At 30.5% G+C, this 22,177-nt stretch overlaps 5 protein-coding genes across 6 annotated transcripts; 2 read left to right on the forward strand and 3 right to left on the reverse strand.

Moving 5' to 3' along the window:
- The first annotated feature begins 8,031 nt into the window (after positions 1-8,031).
- LOC109595677 (uncharacterized) lies at positions 8,032-8,858 on the forward strand. Its single transcript, XM_020011095.2, has 2 exons — positions 8,032-8,043; positions 8,101-8,858. Exons 1-2 carry the CDS (start codon positions 8,032-8,034, stop codon positions 8,704-8,706), a joined length of 618 nt encoding a protein of 205 aa, XP_019866654.1. The 3' UTR covers positions 8,707-8,858.
- A 1,377-nt stretch (positions 8,859-10,235) lies between these two features.
- Positions 10,236-14,406, reverse strand: LOC109595670 (uncharacterized). Of its 2 annotated transcripts, none has more exons than XM_049964875.1 (2): positions 14,388-14,406; positions 10,236-10,960 (listed from the first exon to the last, which is right to left on the reverse strand). In XM_049964875.1, exons 1-2 carry the CDS (start codon positions 14,397-14,399, stop codon positions 10,355-10,357), a joined length of 618 nt encoding a protein of 205 aa, XP_049820832.1. In that variant the 5' UTR covers positions 14,400-14,406; the 3' UTR covers positions 10,236-10,354. The 2 variants fall into 2 exon arrangements, with proteins under 2 accessions (XP_049820832.1, XP_019866646.1); XM_020011087.2 differs by lacking the exon at positions 14,388-14,406 and adding an exon at positions 11,028-11,046.
- Positions 14,407-17,301: 2,895 nt separating this feature from the next.
- Positions 17,302-17,883, reverse strand: LOC126264977 (uncharacterized). Its single transcript, XM_049964876.1, has 2 exons — positions 17,853-17,883; positions 17,302-17,792 (listed from the first exon to the last, which is right to left on the reverse strand). Exons 1-2 carry the CDS (start codon positions 17,862-17,864, stop codon positions 17,325-17,327), a joined length of 480 nt encoding a protein of 159 aa, XP_049820833.1. The 5' UTR covers positions 17,865-17,883; the 3' UTR covers positions 17,302-17,324.
- Positions 17,884-18,715: 832 nt separating this feature from the next.
- LOC109595678 (uncharacterized) lies at positions 18,716-19,513 on the reverse strand. The gene is made up of 2 exons (XM_020011096.1): positions 19,501-19,513; positions 18,716-19,439 (listed from the first exon to the last, which is right to left on the reverse strand). The coding sequence occupies exons 1-2, from the start codon at positions 19,510-19,512 to the stop codon at positions 18,972-18,974; spliced, it is 480 nt and encodes a 159-aa protein (XP_019866655.1). The 5' UTR covers position 19,513; the 3' UTR covers positions 18,716-18,971.
- A 685-nt stretch (positions 19,514-20,198) lies between these two features.
- On the forward strand, positions 20,199-20,945 carry LOC109595675 (uncharacterized). The gene is made up of 2 exons (XM_020011092.2): positions 20,199-20,210; positions 20,283-20,945. Exons 1-2 carry the CDS (start codon positions 20,199-20,201, stop codon positions 20,901-20,903), a joined length of 633 nt encoding a protein of 210 aa, XP_019866651.2. The 3' UTR covers positions 20,904-20,945.
- Positions 20,946-22,177: the final 1,232 nt, after the last annotated feature.

Raw genomic sequence — 22,177 nt, forward strand, 5'->3', positions numbered from 1 at the left:
AATAAAAATTGCATTTTACAATTTTGATTTACATTATAAGGAAATATTACAAATCTTATGAAAAATGGTAAGAATTGGCTCGTCTTTGAAGTAGCATCACACTGCTCATGAAAAATATATTGCAACGACTTTTTTCCATCCATGTTTCCCTCGGACTCGTAAGTCCGCAGATTAGGTTTAACTTTCTACGTTAAAAATCGATTTCCAACAACTGTCGCTGTGTAGGATTTGGGAGAGTAATGTTATGCATCGAAAGCTTTTTAAACCGAAACGAATGGCCATCCTTAACCTTGAACACTTTTTATGGTACTATCCGAGTAATAAGAGGGGAAATCTCTAAATACCCTGTTATATTCGTAGGGTATATTTATGGAAATCAATTTAAAACATGTGATAAATAAAAAAGTGATTTTCTGAAATTAATACACTCAATTTTAGGGTTGTAGCAAGATTAAATATATACGTTTACAGGAGAAAATATATATTTAATCCTTAATTTTACCACAAATAACACCTAATTTTTACAAGAACTATCCTTCCAAAATTGACACAATTATTACTTTTTTATTTTGGTTGGTTTATAAAAACATGGAAAGACTTCAATGCCTCCATTAAATATGTTCAAGTGCCCTAAATATAAATATAAAATTACTGAATAGGAATTTTTAAGATTATTTGTGTAAAAGCCATGACTGCTTTTGAAAATTCTTTGGGACTACTAATACTTTACAACCAACTTGTAATTTTTTTCGAATTTTTAGTTACACAGGGCATGTCCAACCTTAACTAATTTTTGCAGTGATAAATAATTGCGCATTTGAAATTTTGGAAAAAAGGAAATAATAATTCACCAGTCGGTACTACTTTCTTTTCATGAGGAAGGCACTAAGAATGAATTATCACATTTCAATTCCTACAGAAAATAATCCTCAATGACATACTATAGATAATTGTTATAGTATTTTAAAAAAATTAAAAGTTTTATTAAGTTAATTAAACATTAATTAAACCAATTAATATGTGAGAAATTGAATATTTAAAAGTATTAGCTTCTATAATGTTCCTTGCCTTGACTCCCGAACATTAAACATCAATTACTAGTTAATTACTGGCCTTTATTAAGGCTTGGAGCTAACTAATTACGATAATCACATGTTAATTAAGCCGATGTTTTATCCCCCGTCAGAAATAATATTACAGCCTTTCAGTGATGTGATTCCGAACCACTTTGTTCGTATAATAAATAGCTGTTAAAATATATAAAAAATTTCAACCGTTTTTTTTTGGAAAACTTATAAACTAGCACCATTAAGGCAGTTTCCAAACCAGCTCAATCTGTTCATTGACCGCAACTTTACTGCATGTCCCTCCTGTACGTCATTTCATGACTAATCCACTTTATTTCAGGATAACCCAGGACAGTTGATTAATGGCCTAATCGCACAGACAAATTAATTGCCGGACTATCAAATAAATTAGCTGACATAGTCTGTAACTTTCTTAAACCGGGATTTTCCAAGCTGCAATTGGTTTCTACGACTGACATTCACTCGATAAAACGTTCACGCCAGTCAATATGTTCAAAACTCATACTAGTGTAAACTCTTAAATTTATTGATTGATACTTTTTAATGTAAATGTAATAATATTAATAAAAATAATATTTTTTATATATTTATTATTACTCATAAATTATTTTTATGTATTTGGTTCTTGTAGTACATAATTACTGCAAGGGAAGTATTTTATTGGCCGCACTGGAAAATGACAGAGCCAATGGAATGTGGAGAAACCTTAATGCTAATTTCCTTAGGAAGTTAAAATTTTCAACTAATGGATGCAAATGCCGCCTCGACACCATGTTTCTTCCTTCTTACTGAAAATTAGCAATATCGAAACACGCTCCCTCGACGGTTTTTCAAATTGTCTATTTCCTTTTTGGCATTAATGCATTTCTACCTCAGCAATCACTTAAAGGATATTGACGGATTAAGATTAATTTTCAGAAGCTTTACTTTTAATATCTGTCTTCGTAATTATGTGGCCAGAAAATTTAACCTTAAAAAAGCTCTAAATTGACTACATTTTAAAAACTTTACCCCGTAATGAATGTGGCGTAAAGGTTTAAGAAATAATATTTAATTAAACGTCCACGCGGTTATGAAAAGGATTGTCTGCGGCATCTTAAAAGGGTGTCTAATATAGGCGAAGGACGAAAACCAGGAAAGATGACGGGGTCCGGGTGGAGCAAGATCGATAATGGCGAGATTCCAAACGAACGAACTTCCGTCCAGGGAATGATGCAGTTATCTACTTTTTGCAACAGTTACTTTTTTTTCATCCGCCCCATCCAAAAGGGTTTTTGTCGCGCAACCTTCCTGGCGTTATAACTGTGTCACAGAGAGCAAATTCGATTCGCGCTGCCCGCGTCAAGCGATTATGTGGAAAAGTTTAGTTGGACTAAATCGGGAGCTTCTCGAGAGGATATGGCTCTTAAAAGATGCTGGTACCTTATATGTTGGTCGTTTCTGGAAATATATTTTGGTCAGGATGGAGATAATGACTTCTTACAATTAAAATTAATTTAAATATATTTTTTGTTCTTTAATAACTCTACGAATGGTAACATTTTACGTTGAATTTATGGCTTTGTAAATATTTTTAATATTTTTAACATTAAAGGGAATCTTTTAATTCACATATTATAAATTTATTTCATCATAATTTTTTTTAATCTATATTTTACAATTTATTGTAACACAGATGAGTTCAAATTAAAATTTCATAATGATTTTATCCTGTGTATCTTACTACTTGCTTTTAAACGTAACAAAAAAGAACAATGTTAAACAAAAACATCATTCACTTTTGTTACCTTAATAAGCACCATATTTTACTGAAATTTATTGAATGAATGCAATTTTGAGGGGATGTCTCATTTATATTCTGTTGACTAATTAATATTATAGTACAAACAGTAATTTGAATTAATTGTTAATTCAAAATAAATATTGGACTTTGGGCACATTTGTTGAGTTAGGTACTTCATACGCCATGTATATTGTCTTTTAATAACCTTTTAATCATGCTGCTTTGTGCAAATTTCCAATTACAGTGATATACACTTGGCTGGGTTGACGCAATCAAGAAGGAGCTGGAATCCCTATACATCTCATTAAAGATTTAATTAAGCTGTTTGCGATGATTGAAGTTACAGCGTTGAGCTATGAGATATGTAAGTAATACTTTAGCCATTTGAATTATTAATAATATTATAACCCTTACGTATTATTAATATATTTTACATATAGTTAATTAATATTAATTCTTTCAACAAAATAAATTAATAAGATGTCATTCCATCTTTCGCAGAACAACTAAAGCGGGATCTGTCCTTTATTATGTGATTTTAACGCCCGTCTATCGAGTCTGACGTTGAGGCGAAATCGGCCGTGGAATTACTGCAGCATCCCGCCAAATCCGACTTCTTATCTCTACATAACAGATGCCTAGCCCCCATCTTGTAGAATCTTACTTTCGCGGTACTCGAAATCAAGACATTTTGTGCTATACCTGCAAAGCTCGATTCTCGGGGGCTTTAAAGCATTGACAAAGGTTTAATTTAACTTAATACGTCACATTTATTGACTATTACAAGATTTAAGAACAACATAAGCTAGTTCAAATATTGTTTTCTAAAATAAATAACTAAAAAACGTACTAATTTGTTTGCACGGTGTGAAACTGTGATACCGGATTTTTTTATTGTGTAAATTAATGATAAAATAATGATACTTTAAAATGCATTTTGATTCATAGATAATAATGTAAAGATGTATATATATATAGCAAATAACTTCCTTACTGGTTATAGTCCAACTAAAATTCAACAATGGTATACACAGTAAGTTCAACCATTTTTTGTGGGTATATATTTAATTTTAATAAATTCAATAAGATTAATTTTTAATAATAATATTTAAAATTTTATATTAGCTGTTCGTATTCGCTGGCCTCCTCGCCTTTGCCAACAGTCATGGAATAGCCGGATATTCAGCTGCTCTTCCAGTCTCTCCATACTCAGCAATAATAAACACTCCAGCAATTGAGAAAACCGTTGTACACCATCCAGATCCCATTATCTCAACTCGTACCGTTCCTGTAACGGTTGGCAGTCAAGTTGTATCTCCAGCCAAGACCAGTGTGTACTCCGAAGAACCAAACGTCCATGAACATTCTACTTTTATCAGGACTGCTCCTGCACTTACTAGAACCGTCGTCCAGCATCCTGCCCCAATTGTAAACAGTAGAATTTCTTATCCGGCTCCAATTGTTCATGAAAGACTTCATCATCCTGCACCAATTGTCGCGCCATCTTTGCAATATGGTGGACCAGTTGTTACTGAAGCTCTTCCTGTGGCTCCGGTTGTTAATCATCATGCTCCGATTGGTGTACCAGCTGTTCGTTTTGATGGACCAGTCGTTGCTGAACCTCTTCCAGTAGCTCCTGTTGTGAATCATGTTCCATTTGGCGTACCAGCCGCACGTTATGGTGAACCACTGGTTGCTAACAGTGTTCCAGTGAGTCCGATACAGTGGTGAAATCTGTTGCCTGTTATGTTTTTTAAATAAAATAATTTATTTAGACTATGTTTCAAATATCATCAAAAAGTTTGTGTTGAACTAAAATAAATATTACGTTGCAAACTATTATTTTTAATAATTAAAAATAAAATTTAAAAAGTTCCGAAATTTTAAAATTATAATATGGATGTTTAAATTATTATATTGCTCAATCAAATCAAATTATAAATATACGAAATTACAATATGATCATTCATGGTTATCCTGATATGCACATAACATTTTTTAGTAATTGAATGTTTACTTTTTTCTTAATAATAACATTCACAACAAAACATATCTAGTGATTCAGAATATCTTCACAGTTTTACAAATTTTTGATATATGTATGTTTATAAAAATAATAAATAATAATAAAATAGAAACCCTAATGTCTTTATATTTCAGTAGGCCTATCTAATAATACCTACACTATAATTACATCTATTTTGTTTTTTAAATTGTCATAAAGTAATTCCATAATTCCATAATTTTAATAATAATATTTTAAGATTAAGAGTGAATTATATGCTAAATATCATGAAATAAATGTTGCTACATTAGACATACCTAATAACCTCATATTTCTATAAGAAAAAAACAATCAAAATGAAAAAGTAACACTTAGCTTATATTTTATTTCGATTATTCGATTATTTATCATCTTACAAGTTAGTAAAATAAAATTTGCCAGAATTATTCATACATCATATATTTTATTTTTATCAAACAAAATTGGTAAAATATTGTTTGTATCACAAAAAAGATATGAAAAAATAATTATTTCTTAATTAATAAATTAATGTATAGAGGTATACTTTTTGTTCAAGCAGTTGTAAGTTACATTATCAGAACAACTTTATTTTATTCAAATTCATAATTACTTAGTGAATTAATAAATACATTAGATATCAATTTTAATTAATTGATAATAGTTAATCACAAAGTAGTGAAGAAAATTTTACAAATGGAATTGACAAATTATCTACATATTAATTAAAAATTACTCAAACAAATATTTTTTAAATAATAATATAGGAATGTAAATAACTAATTGGAAAATTTATAGTGTAACTTAAAAACAGAAATAAGAAAAGAAGTTAAGAAAATTTTACAATTGGAAATATCTCTATATTAATTATAAATTACTCAAACAAATATTTTTTAAATAAAGATATCGGAATATAAATGATTAATTAGGAAATTTATAGTGTAAATTAAAAACGGAAATAACACATTACATTATTATTAATGATAAAATAAGCATTTTTTAAAATGCATTTTTATTGATTGATAATTATATGAAGACATATATATATAAAGCAATTATATTCCTTACTGATTATAGTCCAACTAAGAGTCAGCAATGGCATATACAGTAAGTATAACCATCTATTTTGAACCATTTTAAATAATGTTTGTAATTTTATATTAGCTCTTCGTATTCGCTGGCCTTCTCGCCTTTGCTAACAGTCATGGAATAGCCGGATATTCATCTGCTCTTCCAGTCTCCCCGTACTCAGCGATAATAAACACTCCAGCAATTGAGAAAACCGTTATACACCATCCAGATCCCATTATCTCAACTCGTACCGTTCCTGTGACGGTTGGCAGTCAAGTTGTATCTCCAGCCAAGACCAGTGTGTACTCCGAAGAACCAAACGTCCATGAACATTCTACTTTTATCAGGACTGCCCCTGGACTTACTAGAACCGTCGTCCAGCATCCTGCCCCAATTGTAAACAGTAGAATTTCTTATCCGGCTCCAATTGTTCATGAAAGACTTCATCATCCTGCACCAATTGTCGCGCCATCTTTGCAATATGGTGGACCAGTTGTTGCTGAAGCTCTTCCTGTGGCTCCGGTTGTTAATCATCATGCTCCGATTGGTGTACCAGCTGTTCGTTTTGATGGACCAGTCGTTGCCGAACCTCTTCCAGCAGCCCCTGTTGTGAATCATGTTCCATTTGGCGTGCCAGCCGCACGTTATGGTGAACCATTGGTTGCTAACAGTGTTCCAGTGAATCCGATACAGTGGTGAAATCTGTTGCTTGTTATGTTTTTTTAAATAAAATAATTTATTTAGACCATATTTCAAATACCATCATAAAGTTTGTGTTGAACTAAAATAAATATTATGTTACAAAAGATTACTTTTAATAATTAAAAGCAAAATTTAAAAAGTTACGAAATTTTAAAATTATAATATGAATGTTTAAATTATTATATTAGTGATTTAATCAATATATATATATATATATATATATATATATATATATATATATATATATATACGAAATTAAAATATGATTATCCTTACACGTACATAACATTTTTTAGTAATCGAATGTTTACACTTTTCCTAATAACAACATTCAAAACAAAACATATCTAATGATACAGAATACCTTAATACGTTTATAAATTTTTGATATGAAAACCTTAAGTATAAACATATGTATGTTTATAAAAATAATAAATACTAATAATATAGAAACCCTAATGTCCTCATATTTCTGTATACCTATCTAATAACACCCACACTATAATTACATCTAAGTTGTTTTTTAAATTGTTATAAAGTCATAATTCCATAATTTCAATAATAATATTTTAAGATTAAGAGTAAACTCTAGGCTAAATATCATCAAATAAATGTTGCTACATTAGACATATCTAATAACCTCATATTTCCTTATATTTTTATTTCGATTATTTATCATCTTTCAAGTTAATAAAATAAAATTTGACAGAATTATTCTTACATCATATATTTTATTTTTATCAAAATATTTTTTGAATTACAAAAAAGATGAAAAAATAATTATTTCTTAATTAATAAATTGGTGTATAGAGATATACTTTTTGTTTAAGTAGTTGTAAGTTACATCATCAGAACAACTTTATTTTCATCAAATTCATAATTACGCAGTGAATTAATAAATACATTAGATATCAATTCTAATTAATTGATAATAGTTAATCACAGAAAAATGAAGAAAATTTTACAAATGGAATTGACAAATTATCTATATATTAATTAAAAATTACTCAAACAAATATTTTTTAAATAATAATATCGGAATGTAAATAAAAAATTAGGAAATTTATAGTGTAATTAAAAAACAGAAATAAGAAAAGAAGTGAAGACAATTTTACAATTGGAATTATCTCTATATTAATTATTAATTACTCAAACAAATATTTTTTAAATAATGATATCGGAATATAAATGACTAATTAGGAAATTTATAGTATAAATTAAAAAACTGAAATAAGAAATTACATTATTATTAATGATAAAATAAGCATTTTTAAAATGCATTTTGATTGATAGATAACAATGTGAAGACGTATATATAAAGCAATTATTTTCCTTGCTGATTATAGTCCAACTAAGATTCAACAATGGCATACACAGTAAGTATAACCAACTTTTGTGAATCATTTTAAATAATGTTTGAAATTTTATATTAGCTGTTCGTATTCGCTGGCCTCCTCGCCTTTGCCAACAGTCATGGAATAGCCGGATATTCAGCTGCTCTTCCAGTCTCTCCATACTCAACGATAATAAACACTCCAGCAATTGAGAAAACCGTTGTACACCATCCAGATCCCATTATCTCAACTCGTACCGTTCCAATAACTGTTGGCAGTAAAGTTGTATCTCCAGCCAAGACCAGTGTGTACTCCGAAGAGCCAAACGTCCATGAACATTCTACTTTTATCAGGACTGCCCCTGGACTTACTAGAACCGTCGTCCAGCATCCTGCCCCAATTGTAAACAGTAGAATTTCTTATCCGGCTCCAATTGTTCATGAAAGACTTCATCATCCTGCACCAATTGTCGCGCCATCTTTGCAATATGGTGGACCAGTTGTTGCTGAAGCTCTTCCTGTGGCTCCGGTTGTTAATCATCATGCTCCGATTGGTGTACCACCTGTTCGTTTTGATGGACCAGTCGTTGCTGAACCTTTTCCAGTAGCTCCTGTTGTGAATCATGTTCCTCTTGGCGTGCCGGCCGCACGTTATGGTGAACCATTGGTTGCTAATAGTCTTCCAGTGAGTCCGATACAGTGGTGAAATCTGTTACCTGTTATGTTTTTGAAATAAATAATTTATTTAAACCATGTTTCAAATATCATTATATACATAATGTTGAATTTATACTACAAGAGATGCAAGCAATACTTTTAAAAATTATAATACAAAATTTGAAGTTACGAAATTTTAAAGGAATTGTATTATATTGTTCATAAAATCGAATTACATATACGAAATTACAATATATATGCTTATATGCGTATAAAATTCTAGTAGTTGAATATTTGTCTTTTCATAATAACAAGATGCATACCAAAATCAATCTAATGATTCGAAATATCTTAACACACATATACAATTTTGATATAAAAACCATGAATATCAAAACATGTATGTTTTCTCATATTTCTATAGACATATCTATTATAATAATACTTACACTATAATTACATTTAATAAGTTAAGTTTAGTTTTTTATTATTGTCATACCGTCATACCATAATTTCAATAAAAATATTTTAAGATAAAGAGTAAATTATAAGCTAGATGTCAACTAACAAATGTTGCTACATTATAAGTATCTAATAAAATCATATTTCAATAACAAAAAAAGTGGCACTTAGCTTATATTTGTGTTTCTTTTATTTATCATCTTACAAGCTCGTAAAATAAAATTTTGCAAAACTCTCTTTACATCCAATAGTGTATTTACATTAAACGAAATATCGTTTAGATTACAAAAAAAAAGTTGAAAAATAAATATTTCTAAATTAATGTATAGAACGATATGTTCAAGTAGTTGTAAGTTATATATTATATATATATATAATTATTATTTTACCCTTCATGAGCTTTAGGGTATGTTTTTTACTAAATGAGATATGAAAAACTCAAACTCAAAAAGTCAAACAAAGTTTCATCTGACTTATGTGTCCCAATTATCCATTCTCGTGTTTAGGATTGTTGATAATAAGATTAAAATAAAACGTTATATACAAAAATTTAAAATTTACTTTTGTAACTATTTATTTTATTATGCACATTTATTTTAATATGCATATGTGGAACAGAGTCGAATAAGCCTTTATGTGTCCAACATCTGTCAATAAACAAATAAAACAGAAATTTCCATATCCATCATCCGGTAAACCTTAATCCGTCTTGTTCATGAGCCAAGACATAAAACAAATTCGCCGAATTCGCGATTCCGTGAACGTTTGGCGAACGCTCCGGTACGGCTGGTGGAAAGGGCGTCGTTTACATTGGTAATTAAAGCGAGCTGTGTAATTACACGTAGCCCACTCCAGATGACGCTGACACGAAGACAAAACTCAGCATGGGCGTCTGGGTTGTTTGCTTGTGATGTTTCTCATTGGCACTGTGTCAAAAACAGCATTGTACTGTGCTGTCAGAATCGAATCTCTCTGATACAGTTTCATCATTTATGTGGTTAGACGTTACAGTTCAATGACTCCTTTTTTATTTATGGATTTCATATTCAAATTTTAGGTGGCTAGTTAGTTGCCAGTTTTAAATCACAAACAATATTAGTAACAATATTTTTTTATTATCAACAAATAGGAAACAAAAAATATATGAAGAATCATGTCGTCAAGAATTAGAAAAAACGAACACAATTTCGTAATACTTGAGTTCATGAAGTGTATGTGTTTTTAGACAATAGATTTTACCACTGTATCGGACTCACTGGAACACTGTTAGCAACCAATGGTTCACCATAACGTGCGGCTGGCACGCCAAATGGAACATGATTCACAACAGGAGCTGCTGGAAGAGGTTCAGCAACGACTGGTCCATCAAAACGGACAGCTGGTACACCAATCGGAGCATGATGATTAACGACAGGAGCCACAGGAAGAGCTTCAGCAACAACTGGTCCACCGTATTGCAAAGATGGCGTGACAATTGGTGCAGGATGATGAAGTCTTTCATGAACAATTGGAGCCAGATAGGAAATTCTACTGTTTACAATAGGGGCAGGATGCTGGACGACGGTTCTAGTAAGTGCAGGAGCAGTCCTGATAAAAGTAGAATGTTCATGGACGTTTGGTTCTTCGGAGTACACACTGGTCTTGGCTGGAGATACAACTTGACTGCCAACCGTTACAGGAACGGTACGAGTTGAGATAATGGGATCTGGATGGTGTACAACGGTTTTCTCAATTGCTGGAGTGTTTATTATTGCTGAGTATGGAGAGACTGGAAGAGCAGCTGAATATCCGGCTATTCCATGACTGTTGGCAAAGGCGAGGAGGCCAGCGAATACGAACAGCTAATATATAAAATGTCAAAAATTATATTACTATTTAAAATGATTCACAAATAATGGTTGTACTTACTGTGTATGTCATTGTTGAATCTTAGTTGGACTACAGTCAGTAAGGAACATATTTCCTTTATATATATTGCCTCACCTCATTATCAATCAATCAAAATGTATTTTAGAAAATGTTTATTTTGTCATTAATAATAATGTAATTTCTTATTTCCATTTTTTAATTTATACTATAAATTTCCTAATTGGTTATTTATATACCAGTATCATTATTTAAAAAATATTTGTTTGAGTAATGTATAATTAATATATAGATAATTTGTCAATTCCACTTGAAAAATTTTCTTCGCTGCTTTGTGTATAATAACTATTACCAATTAATTAGAACTGATATCTAACTTACAACTACTTAAACAAAAAGTACATCTCTATACATTATTTTATTAATTTAGAACTAATTATTTTTTCTTTTTTCTTTTTTTGTTATCCGAACTATATTTTACCAATTTTGTTTGATAAAAATACAATATTTGATGTAAGAATACTTCTGGCAAATTTTATTCACTAACTTGTAAGATGATAAATAATAGAAATAAAATTTTCATATTTTTTCAAAGAAATATGGGGTTATTTGGTATGGGAGTATTAGGTATATATTACTATATATAACTAATACTCCCAAATAACATAAAATAAATATTGCTACTGCAATATTTATTTTATGACATTTTGGCTATAATTTACTCTAAATATTAAAATATTATTATTGAAATTATGGAATTACGGAATGACTGTATACCAGTTTAAAAACAAAATTAGATATAATTATAATGTAGGTACTATTGTAATCGATATATCTTCAGAAATATAAGGACATTAGAATTTCTATTTTATTATTATTTATAAATTTTACATACATATTTTGGTACTTAAAGTTTTCATGTCAAAAACATATAAATATATTAGGGAATTCTGAATCATTAGATAGGCTTTGTTATGAATGTAGTTATTATGAAAAACGTAAACATTCAATTACTAAAAAATGTTTTGTGCATATAAGGATATCTATGAATTTCGCATATATAATTTGATTATATGAACAGTATAATAATTTAAACATTCATATTATTCTTTTAAAATTTCGTAACTTTTTAAATTTAGTTTTTTTAATTATTAAAAGTAATCTCTTGAAACATAATATTTATTTTAGTTCAACATAAACTTTATGATGGTACTTGAAACATGGTCTAAATAAATTATTTTATTTAAAAAACATAACAAACAACAAATTGCACCATTGTATCGGACTCACTGGAACACTGTTAGCAACCAATGGTTCACCATAACGTGCGGCTGGCACTCCAAATGGAACATGATTTACAACAGGAGCTACTGGAAGAGGTTCAGCAATGACTGGTCCATCAAAACGCACAGCTGGCACACCAATTGGAGCATGATGATTCACAACAGGAGCAACAGAAAGAGCTTCAGCAACAGCCGGTCCACCATATTGCAAAGCTGGCACAGCAATTGGTGCAGGATGATGAAGTCTTTCATGGACAATTGGAGCCGGATAGGAAATTCTACTGTTTACAACTGGGGCAGGATGCTGGACGATGGTTCTGGTGAGTCCAGGGGCAGTCCTAATAAACGTAGAATGTTCATGGATGTTTGGCTCTTCGGAGTACACACTGGTCTTGGCTGGAGATACAACTTGACTGCCAACCGTTACAGGAACGGTACGAGTTGAGATAATGGGATCTGGATGGGTACAACGATTTTCTCAATTGCTGGAGTGTTTATTATCGCTGAGTACGGGGAAATTGGAAGAGCAGCTGAATATCCGGCTATTCCATGACTGTTGGCAAAGGCGACGAGGCCAGCGAGTACGAACAGCTAATATATAAAATGTCAAAAATTATATTACTATTTAAAATGATTCACAAATAATGGTTGTACTTACTGCGTATGTCATTGTTGAATCTTAGTTGGACTACAGTCAGTAAGGAATGAACTTGTTTTATATATATTGCCTCACATCATTATCAATCAATCAAAATGTATTTTAAAAAATGCTTATTTTGTCATTAATAATAATGCAATTTCTTATTTCCGTTTTTTAATTTACACTATAAATTACCAATTTTGTTTGATAAAAATACAATATTTGATGTAAGAATAATTCCGGCAAATTTTATTCACTAACTTGTAAGAAGATAAATAATAGAAAAAAAATTTTCATATTTTTACAAAGAAATATGGGGTTATTTGGTATGGGAGTATTAGGTATATATAGTAGCAACATTTATTTTATGACATTTTGCCTATAATTTACTCTTAATAATAAAATATTACTATTGAAATTATGGAATTATGGAATGACTGTATGCCAATTTAAAAACCAAACAAGATATAATTATAATGTAGGTATTATTGTAATAGATATATCTTCAGAAATATGAGTACATTAGAATTTCTATTTCTATTATCAAAAATTTATGAATATATTATGGTATTCTGAATCATTAGATAGGCTTTGTTGTGAATGTTGTTATTATTAAAAATGTGAACAGTATAATAATTTAAACATTCATATTATTCTTTTAACATTTCGTGACTTTTTAAATTTAGTTTTTTAATTATTAAAAGTAATCTCTTGTAACATTATATTTATTTTAGTTCAACACAAACATTATGATAATATTTTTAACATGGTCTAAATAAATTATTTTATTTAAAAAACGTAACAGACAAATTTCACCACTGAATCGGATTCACTGGAACACTGTTAGCAACCAGTGGTTCGTCATAACGTGCGGCTGGCACGCCAAGAGGAACATGATTCACAACAGGAGCTACTGGAAGAGGTTCTGCAACGACAGGTCCATCAAAACGCACAGCTGGTACACCAATATGTTGATTCACAACAGGAGCAACAGAAAGAGCTTCAGCAACAGCCGGTCCACCATATTGTAAAGCTGGCACAGCAATTGGTGCAGAATGATGAAGTCTTTCATGGACAATTGGAGCCGAATAGGAAATTCTACTGTTTACAACTGGGGCAGGATGCTGGACGATGGTTCTGGTGAGTCCAGGGGCAGTCCTAATAAACGTAGAATGTTCATGGATGTTTGGCTCTTCGGAGTACACACTGGTCTTGGCTGGAGATACAACTTGACTGCCAACCGTTACAGGAACGGTTCGAGTTGAGATAATTGGATCTGGATGGTGTACAACGGTTTTCTCAATTGCTGGAGTGTTTATTATTGCTGAGTATGGGGAGACTGGAAGAGTAGCTGAATATCCGGCTAATCCATGACTGTTGGCAAAGGCGACGAGGCCAGCGAGTACGAACAGCTAATATATAAAATGTCAAAAATTATATTACTATTTAAAATGATTCACAAATAATGGTTGTACTTACTGTGTATGTCATTGTTGAATCTTAGTTTGACTACAGTCAGTAAGGAATAAACTTGCTTTATATATATTGCCTCACATCATTATCAATCAATCAAAATGTATTTTAAAAAATGCTTATTTTATGATTAATAATAATGCAATTTCTTATTTCCGTTTTTTAATTTACACTATAAATTTCCTAATTGGTTATTTATATTCCAGTATCATTATTTAAAAAATATTTGTTTTAGTAATTTATAATTAACATATAGATAATTTGACAGTTCCACTTGTAAAATTTTCTTCGCTGCTTTGTGATTAATAACTATTATAAATTAATTTAAAATTGATATCTAATGTATTTATTAATTCCTTTAGTAATTAAGATTTTGACTAAAATAAATCTGTTCTGATGTAACTTACAACTACATGAACACAAAGTATACCTCTCTACATTAATTTATTAATTTAGAACTAATTATTTTTTCGTTTCCTTTTTTTTGTTATCCGAACTATATTTTACCAATTTTGTTTGATAAAGATACAATATTTGATGTAAGAAAAATTCTGGCAAATTTTATTCAGTAACTTGTAAGATGATAAATAATTGAAATAAAATTTTGATATTTTTTCATAGAAATATGGGGTTATTTGATATGGGAGTATTCGGTATATATGGTATGGTTGATATCAACATTTATTTAATGACATTTTGCCTATAATTTACTCTTAATATTAAAATATTATTACTGAAATTAATTATGGAATGACTGTATGCCAATTTAAAAACTAAATTAGATGTAATTTTAGTGTAGGTATTATTATAATAGATAGATCTTCAGAAATATGAGGACATGAAAATTTCTATTATATTATTATTTATTAATTTTACAAACATACATATTTTGGTATTTAAAGTTTTCATATAAAAAATTTATAAATATATTAGGGTATTCTGAATCATTAGATAGGCTTTGTTGTGAATGTATTCATTATGAAAAACGTAAACATTTAATTACTAAAAAATGTTATGTGCATATAAGGATATGTCTGAATTTCGCATATATAATTTGATTATATGAACAGTATAATAATTTAAACATTCACATTATTCTTTTAAAAATTCGTGACTTTTTAAATTGAATTTTTTAATTATTAAATGTAATCTCTTGTAACATTATATTTATTTTAGTTCAACACAAACTTTATGATGGTATTTGAAACATGGTCTAAATAAATTATTTTATTTAAAAAACGTAACAGATAACAAATTTCACCACTGTATCGGATTCACTGGAACACTGTTAGCAACCAGTGGTTCACCATAACTTGCGGCTGGAACTCCAAATGGAACATGATTCACAACAGGAGCTACTGGAAGAGGTTCAGCAATAACTGGTCCATCAAAACGCACAGCTGGTACACCAATTGGAGCATGATGATTCACAACAGGAGCAACAGAAAGAGCTTCAGCAACAGCCGGTCCACCATATTGCAAAGCTGGCACAGCAATTGGTGCAGGATGATGAAGTCTTTCATGAACAATTGGAGCCGGATAGGAAATTCTACTGTTTACAATTGGGGCAGGATGCTGAACGAGGGTTCTAGTAAGCGCAGGAGCAGTCCTGATAAAAGTAGAGTGTTCATGGACGTTTGGCTCTTCGGAGTACACACTGGTTTTCGCTGGAGATACAACTTGGCTGCCAACAGTTACAGGAACAGTGCGAGTTGAGATAATTGGATCTGGATGATGTACAACGGTTTTCTCAATTGCTGGAGTGTTTATTATCGCTGAGTACGAGGAGACTGGAAGAGCATCTGAATATCCGGCTATTCCATGACTGTTTGCAAAAGCGAGGAGGCCAGCGAATACGAACAGCTAATATAAAATTTCAAACATTAATTAAAATGATTTACAAAATATGGTTATACTTACTGTGTATGCCATTGCTGAGTCTTAGTGGGACTATAATCAGTAAAGAATATACTTGCTTTATATATACGGTTTCACATCATTATCAGTCAATCAAAATGAATTTTAAAGAATGATTAGTTTATCATTAATAATAATATAATTTCTTATTTCCGTTTTTAAATTTTCACTGTAAATTTCATAATTAGTTATATATATTCCGGTACCAATATTTAAAAAAATATTTATTTGACTAATAATTAATTAATAATAAAAATATAGGTAATTGTTCAATTGTGTCCATAAAATTTTCTTCATTTATTACTTTGTAATTAACTGTGAACACTCATTTGTAGTTGATGTCTCATGTATTTATTACATTACCTAGTAATTATGATTTTTATTAAAATAAAGCTGTTCAGTTGTTGTAACATACAACTACCTGAACAAAAATATTACTCTATACATTAATTTATTAAATAAGAAATATCTAGTTTTGTATCTTTTTTGTAATCTAAGCAATAATTCATTAATTTTGTTTGATGAAAATACGCTATTTGATGTAATAAGAGTTCTGAGGAATATTGGCTGATTAACTTGTAAGATGATAAATATTGGAAATAAAATATAAGCGAAGCGTCATTTTTTTCATATAAATATGAGGTATTAGTACATACATAGTATTAATACATACATTAGTACATAGCATCGTTTATTTTTCGACATTTATTATATTATTTACTCTTAATCTTAAGATATTATCATTGGAAGTAATATTCACCTCGTATTTTAAAATTTGATTTGAGCACTGAGATATCCTAAGTCATCAGATTGATTTCGTTGCGAATGTTATTATGAAAAAGGCAAATATTGAACTATTAGAATTTTATGTGTATATAAATCCTTATCCATAAATGGCCATATTGTAATCTCGTAGATACTGCTTTTAAAATTTTGCTTCCTAGTTACTTCTAACACTAACTTTATAATGGTAATTAAAACATGGTTTAAATAAATTATTTTATTAAAAAAATATATAACATTGTTTTAATATACAACAGCAGGTTGTGGAATTACTCTCGTTTCAGCGAAAGCTGGGGCGGTGGCTGTATACGTCGAATACTCGGACGTTGTTGGTTCGTGGGTGATGGTTTTTACAATTGGAGCCACCGGAGCTGCTTTAGCGAGAAGAGGTTGACCATACTGCAAAGCTGGATGAGCTTGAACGGCAATTGGGCTATGGGCCAATCGCAGTGGGTTAGCAACAATTGGCTGTCCTAAACGTACGGCTGGCAGAGCTAATGGAGCAGGATGGTGAATTCTTTGGTGAACAATTGGAGCCGAGTAAGAAAGTTTACTGTTTAAAAGTGTTCCGGGATAGGTACGAGCTGAAAGTATTGGGTTGGGGTGTACTACGGATTTCAAAATTGGTGCACCGCTCAATAATGATGAGCCAATGGGAAATGGTTGTACATGGGCATTGGCAAATGCTACGAGAGCGGCGAAAGCGAACAGCTATAAAAATAAATAAATAATTAATATAAATATTTTAGCGAATGAATGTTTTATGCTTACCATGTATGCCATAGTGGAGTATTTAATATAGAATGATGTTATTATGGGAATCTGGTCCTCTTTTTATACTTAAAATAAAATCAATGTATTAATATGAACACTAATGTTAATTGACTAGTTTTAATAATTGAAAAATAATAGATAAATAGTTTGATAAAGATCTTTATAGCGATTTCATAAAACGAATTGCTATTTTTATGGAATATAAATGAATATTCATAAAAAAAACATTAATTGTTCAAAAACGTTGTACCGACACTATTTTAGTATTATTTATTTTTTCGACCTTAATTCAAGTTTGGTCACTTTATTTATTCTAATAGAAAATGAGAGATAGGTAGTACCTATTACTTAATTAAGTCTAATAAATTTATTCAAACCCTAATGAAAGTAGAAAAGATTGCTTTTATTTACACTAATTTAGCTTAATTTAAATTATATATAAATCCTTTAAAGCTTTTTTTATTAATGTTTAGTAAAATGTTATTTTTCTTTATGAATTGATTGATAATAATACTTAAGTGATTGTTGCCCGTCATAATATGATAATAATTTATAAAACAAATAGATGTCTAACGCTTAATTATTATTATAACAGACAGGTCTCCGGAAATATAGGGACATTAAGATTTCCATATTTAACATCAGTGTGTTAAAAATAATAGACCTAGAGCAATGTAAAAGGATTTTTAATGATATCCAATTTTCATTACAAAATTTGATTTTTAAATTTTACGTTTCAGCCTGTTTTTATTTTAATAAATATTTGATATGTATGGTCTTCATAACCTAAAAGCAAAAATGCATTAAGTTTTCGAATGATTTTGTGAATATTGTTATTATGAAAAAGGTAAACACTGGACTATTGGAATTTTATGTGCATATAATATTAATTGTATGAATAATCCAGCTAATGTCGTAGATATAATTTGATTACATGAACAATAAGATAAATTAAAAATTCACAACTTCCTCTAAATTTTCGAGGCTTTTCAAATTTTGTTTTTTATTCACTAAAAGTATCCCTCGTAGTATTTATCGTAAGTTCAACCCTAACTTTTTAAAGGTATTTAAGACATGATTTAAATAAATTATTTTATTAAAAAAAACAACATTGTTTTAATATACAACAGCAGGTTGTGGAATTACTCTTGTTTCAGTGAAGGCTGGTGCGGTGGCTGTATACGTCGAATACTCGGACGTTGTTGGTTCGTGGGCAATGGTTTTTACAATTGGAGCCACCGGAGCTGCTTTAGCGAGAAGAGGTTGACTATACTGCAAAGCTGGTTGAGTTTGAATGGCAATTGGGCTATGGGCCAATCGCAGTGGGTTAGCAACAATTGGCTGTCCAAAACGAACAGCTGGCAGGGCTAATGGAGCAGGATGGTGAATTCCTTGGTGAACAATTGGAGCCGAGTAAGAAAATCTACTGTTTAAAAGTGTTCCGGGATAGTTACGAGCTGAAAGTATAGGGTCGGGGTGTACTACGGATTTCAAAATTGGTGCACCGCTCAATAATGATGAGCCAATGGGAAATGGTTGTACATGGGCATTGGCATATGCTACAAGAGCGGCGAAAGCGAACAGCTATTAAAATAAATAAATTATTAATATAAATATTTTTTGTGAGTGAATGTTTTGTGCTTACCTTGTATGCCATAGTGGAGTATGTAATATAGAATGATGTTATTATGGCAGTCCGGTCATCTTTTTATACTTAAAATAATATTAATGTATTAATATGATCACAAATGTTAATTGACTAGTTTTAATAATTGAAAAATAATAGATAAATAGTTTGATAAAGATCTTTACACTTTTTACTATTATTTATTTTTTCAACCTTCAATTCAAGTTTGCCACTTTATTTATTTTAATAGAAAATGAAAGATAAATACCATTATTTAATTAAGCCTAATAAATTTATTCCTAATGAAAACAAGATTGCTTTTATATATCAGTCCTTTAAGGATTTTGTATTAATGTTTAGAAAAATGTTATATTCCTTTGTGAATAAATAATAAAACTTAATTGATGGTTGCCCATCATGGTATGATAGTAATTTATAAAACAAATAGATATGTGTTGGAAATTTAATTCAAATGTTTACACAGCTTTTTTATTAATTTATTTTAATAGAAAATAAAAAATAAATCATCAATAAGAGCCATTATTGATGTATTATATCTAATTTTTTTCTAATTATTTGTACTTAATTACATATACATCATTAGTAAAAATACTCTATTAAAATAGGGAGTGTTGAAACTATTAATTATAGATTATGTGCAATATAAATAAGGCAGTTTACATAGATTCTTCACATTCACCACAAGACATTCAACAATGGCATACAAAGTAAGTATAACTTGTTCAACATAAGTTTATAATTTAAAAAAAAGTGTATAATAATTTATGTATTTGTTTAAGTTGTTCGTGTTCGCTGCTATCGTATCCTTCACAAATGCCCATGTTCTCCATGGATATTCAGCACCTCTTCCAGTTGCCGCCTACTCAACTATAGTAAACACACCAGCAATTGAGAAAACTGTTGTACACCATCCAGATCCTATCGTTTCAACGCGTACCATTCCTGTGACCATTGGTAGCAAAGTTGTGGCACCAGCCAAGACCAGCGTATACTCTGAAGAGCCAAATGTCCACGAACTCTCTACATTCATCAGAACTGCTCCTGGACTGACTAGAACCATCGTCAAGCACCCCGCTCCAATTGTGAATAGTAGAATATCCTACCCCGCTCCGGTTGTCCACGAAAGAATTCACCATCCTGCCCCATTAGCAGTGCCAGCTGTGCAATATGGACAACCAATTGCTGCTAACGCACTTGCATTGGCTCACGGTCCAATTACCGTTCCAGCTCAGCCGGCTCTGCAGTATGGGCAACCTCTTCTCGCTAATGCTGCTCCAGTGGCTCCAATTGTAAAAACCATTGCCCACGAACCATCAACGTCCGAGTATTCGACGTACACGGCCACCGCCCCAGCCTTCACTGAAACAAGAGTAATTCCACAACCTGCTGTTGTTTATTAAAAAACTGTTGCTTTTTTTTAATAAAATGATTTCTATAAACCATGTTTTAAGTATCATTATATAGTTGGTATGGAACTGTTTACCACCCTCAAACAATCAATTAGTCAATTGGTGTAGTGAACCAGCAGTCCCAGTGGTTCAAGTTGTGAAACACACTGCTTCAATTGCTAAAAATAAAAAAAGAAATACAAACAATACAACGTTGCTTCAATTATTTAAAAGCCACCAAAAAAAAGAAATGGAAATAAAACAATTTTTCAATACTATTGATAAATTATCTATAATAGAAATGTATAAAATATGCTGATAATTATTTCGTGCATGTTACAACAAGTTCCATTAATTTATATTCAACATTTTAGTCTCAATTAAAAACAAAACACATTTGGAGACTAGATTTCATAATTTTCTGTGATGACTGGGTAGAAATCGTGCTGTCACGAGACACAGAAATAGAGAATCTTTCCACACACATATGTTTTCTTTTTTTAACTTGTGCAAACGTGTTACATGCAGACATATACATATCCGTTACACGCTAGTACAACCGTCGTTTTTGTGTCTATCCTTTGCAGACACCATTATATTCATTAAAAAAAGTACACGGCTTATATTTGCGGCGTTAAACCGCGTCGGATTTCCATTTTCTTTGTTTGATTCTGTTGCATATTTTTCCCGGTTGTCAGGGGTAAACTTCGGACACACTTTTTTCGTCTATTTTTTCGTATTCATTTCAAGCAATTTTCAGTGTAAAACGTGAGTGGGCGGCGGAAACGATAGGATTCAGGTGGACGTTAATTAACTCGAAAACTAGCACAAGAAACTAATTTAATTGACACTGTATCAAATTTGATCTGCCAAGCACATTCTTCTAATATAATTAAAGATTCGATGTTTATTAATTTAATTTCTTAAATGTGAAGGTATAAAAATAATTTAAATATAAAATCATTTATTTTTTTATACCAAAAAGAATTTTTAATTTAATAACAATACAAATTAAAATAAATTGCACTTAAAACCAAATTTATTTAATGCTAGATTTGTGATAAAAATGCTGAAACATAAAATCATTGATATTCTGATTTTTTTAAATAATTCGAATTATATTCTTAAAAAGTGTATATGCTATCAATATTTAAGAATTACCATTTGCTTCCCTTATTTGTGTCCGTAGACAAATCGGGCGTTCAGCCATCACTAATTACAGACAAAACGCGACGAAATCGTAGAGATATGCAAATAAAATTAAAAAAAAAGGTTTAATTAAGATC

This window comes from Aethina tumida, chromosome 3 (assembly GCF_024364675.1).
Source record: "Aethina tumida isolate Nest 87 chromosome 3, icAetTumi1.1, whole genome shotgun sequence".
Taxonomy (NCBI): domain Eukaryota; kingdom Metazoa; phylum Arthropoda; class Insecta; order Coleoptera; family Nitidulidae; genus Aethina; species Aethina tumida.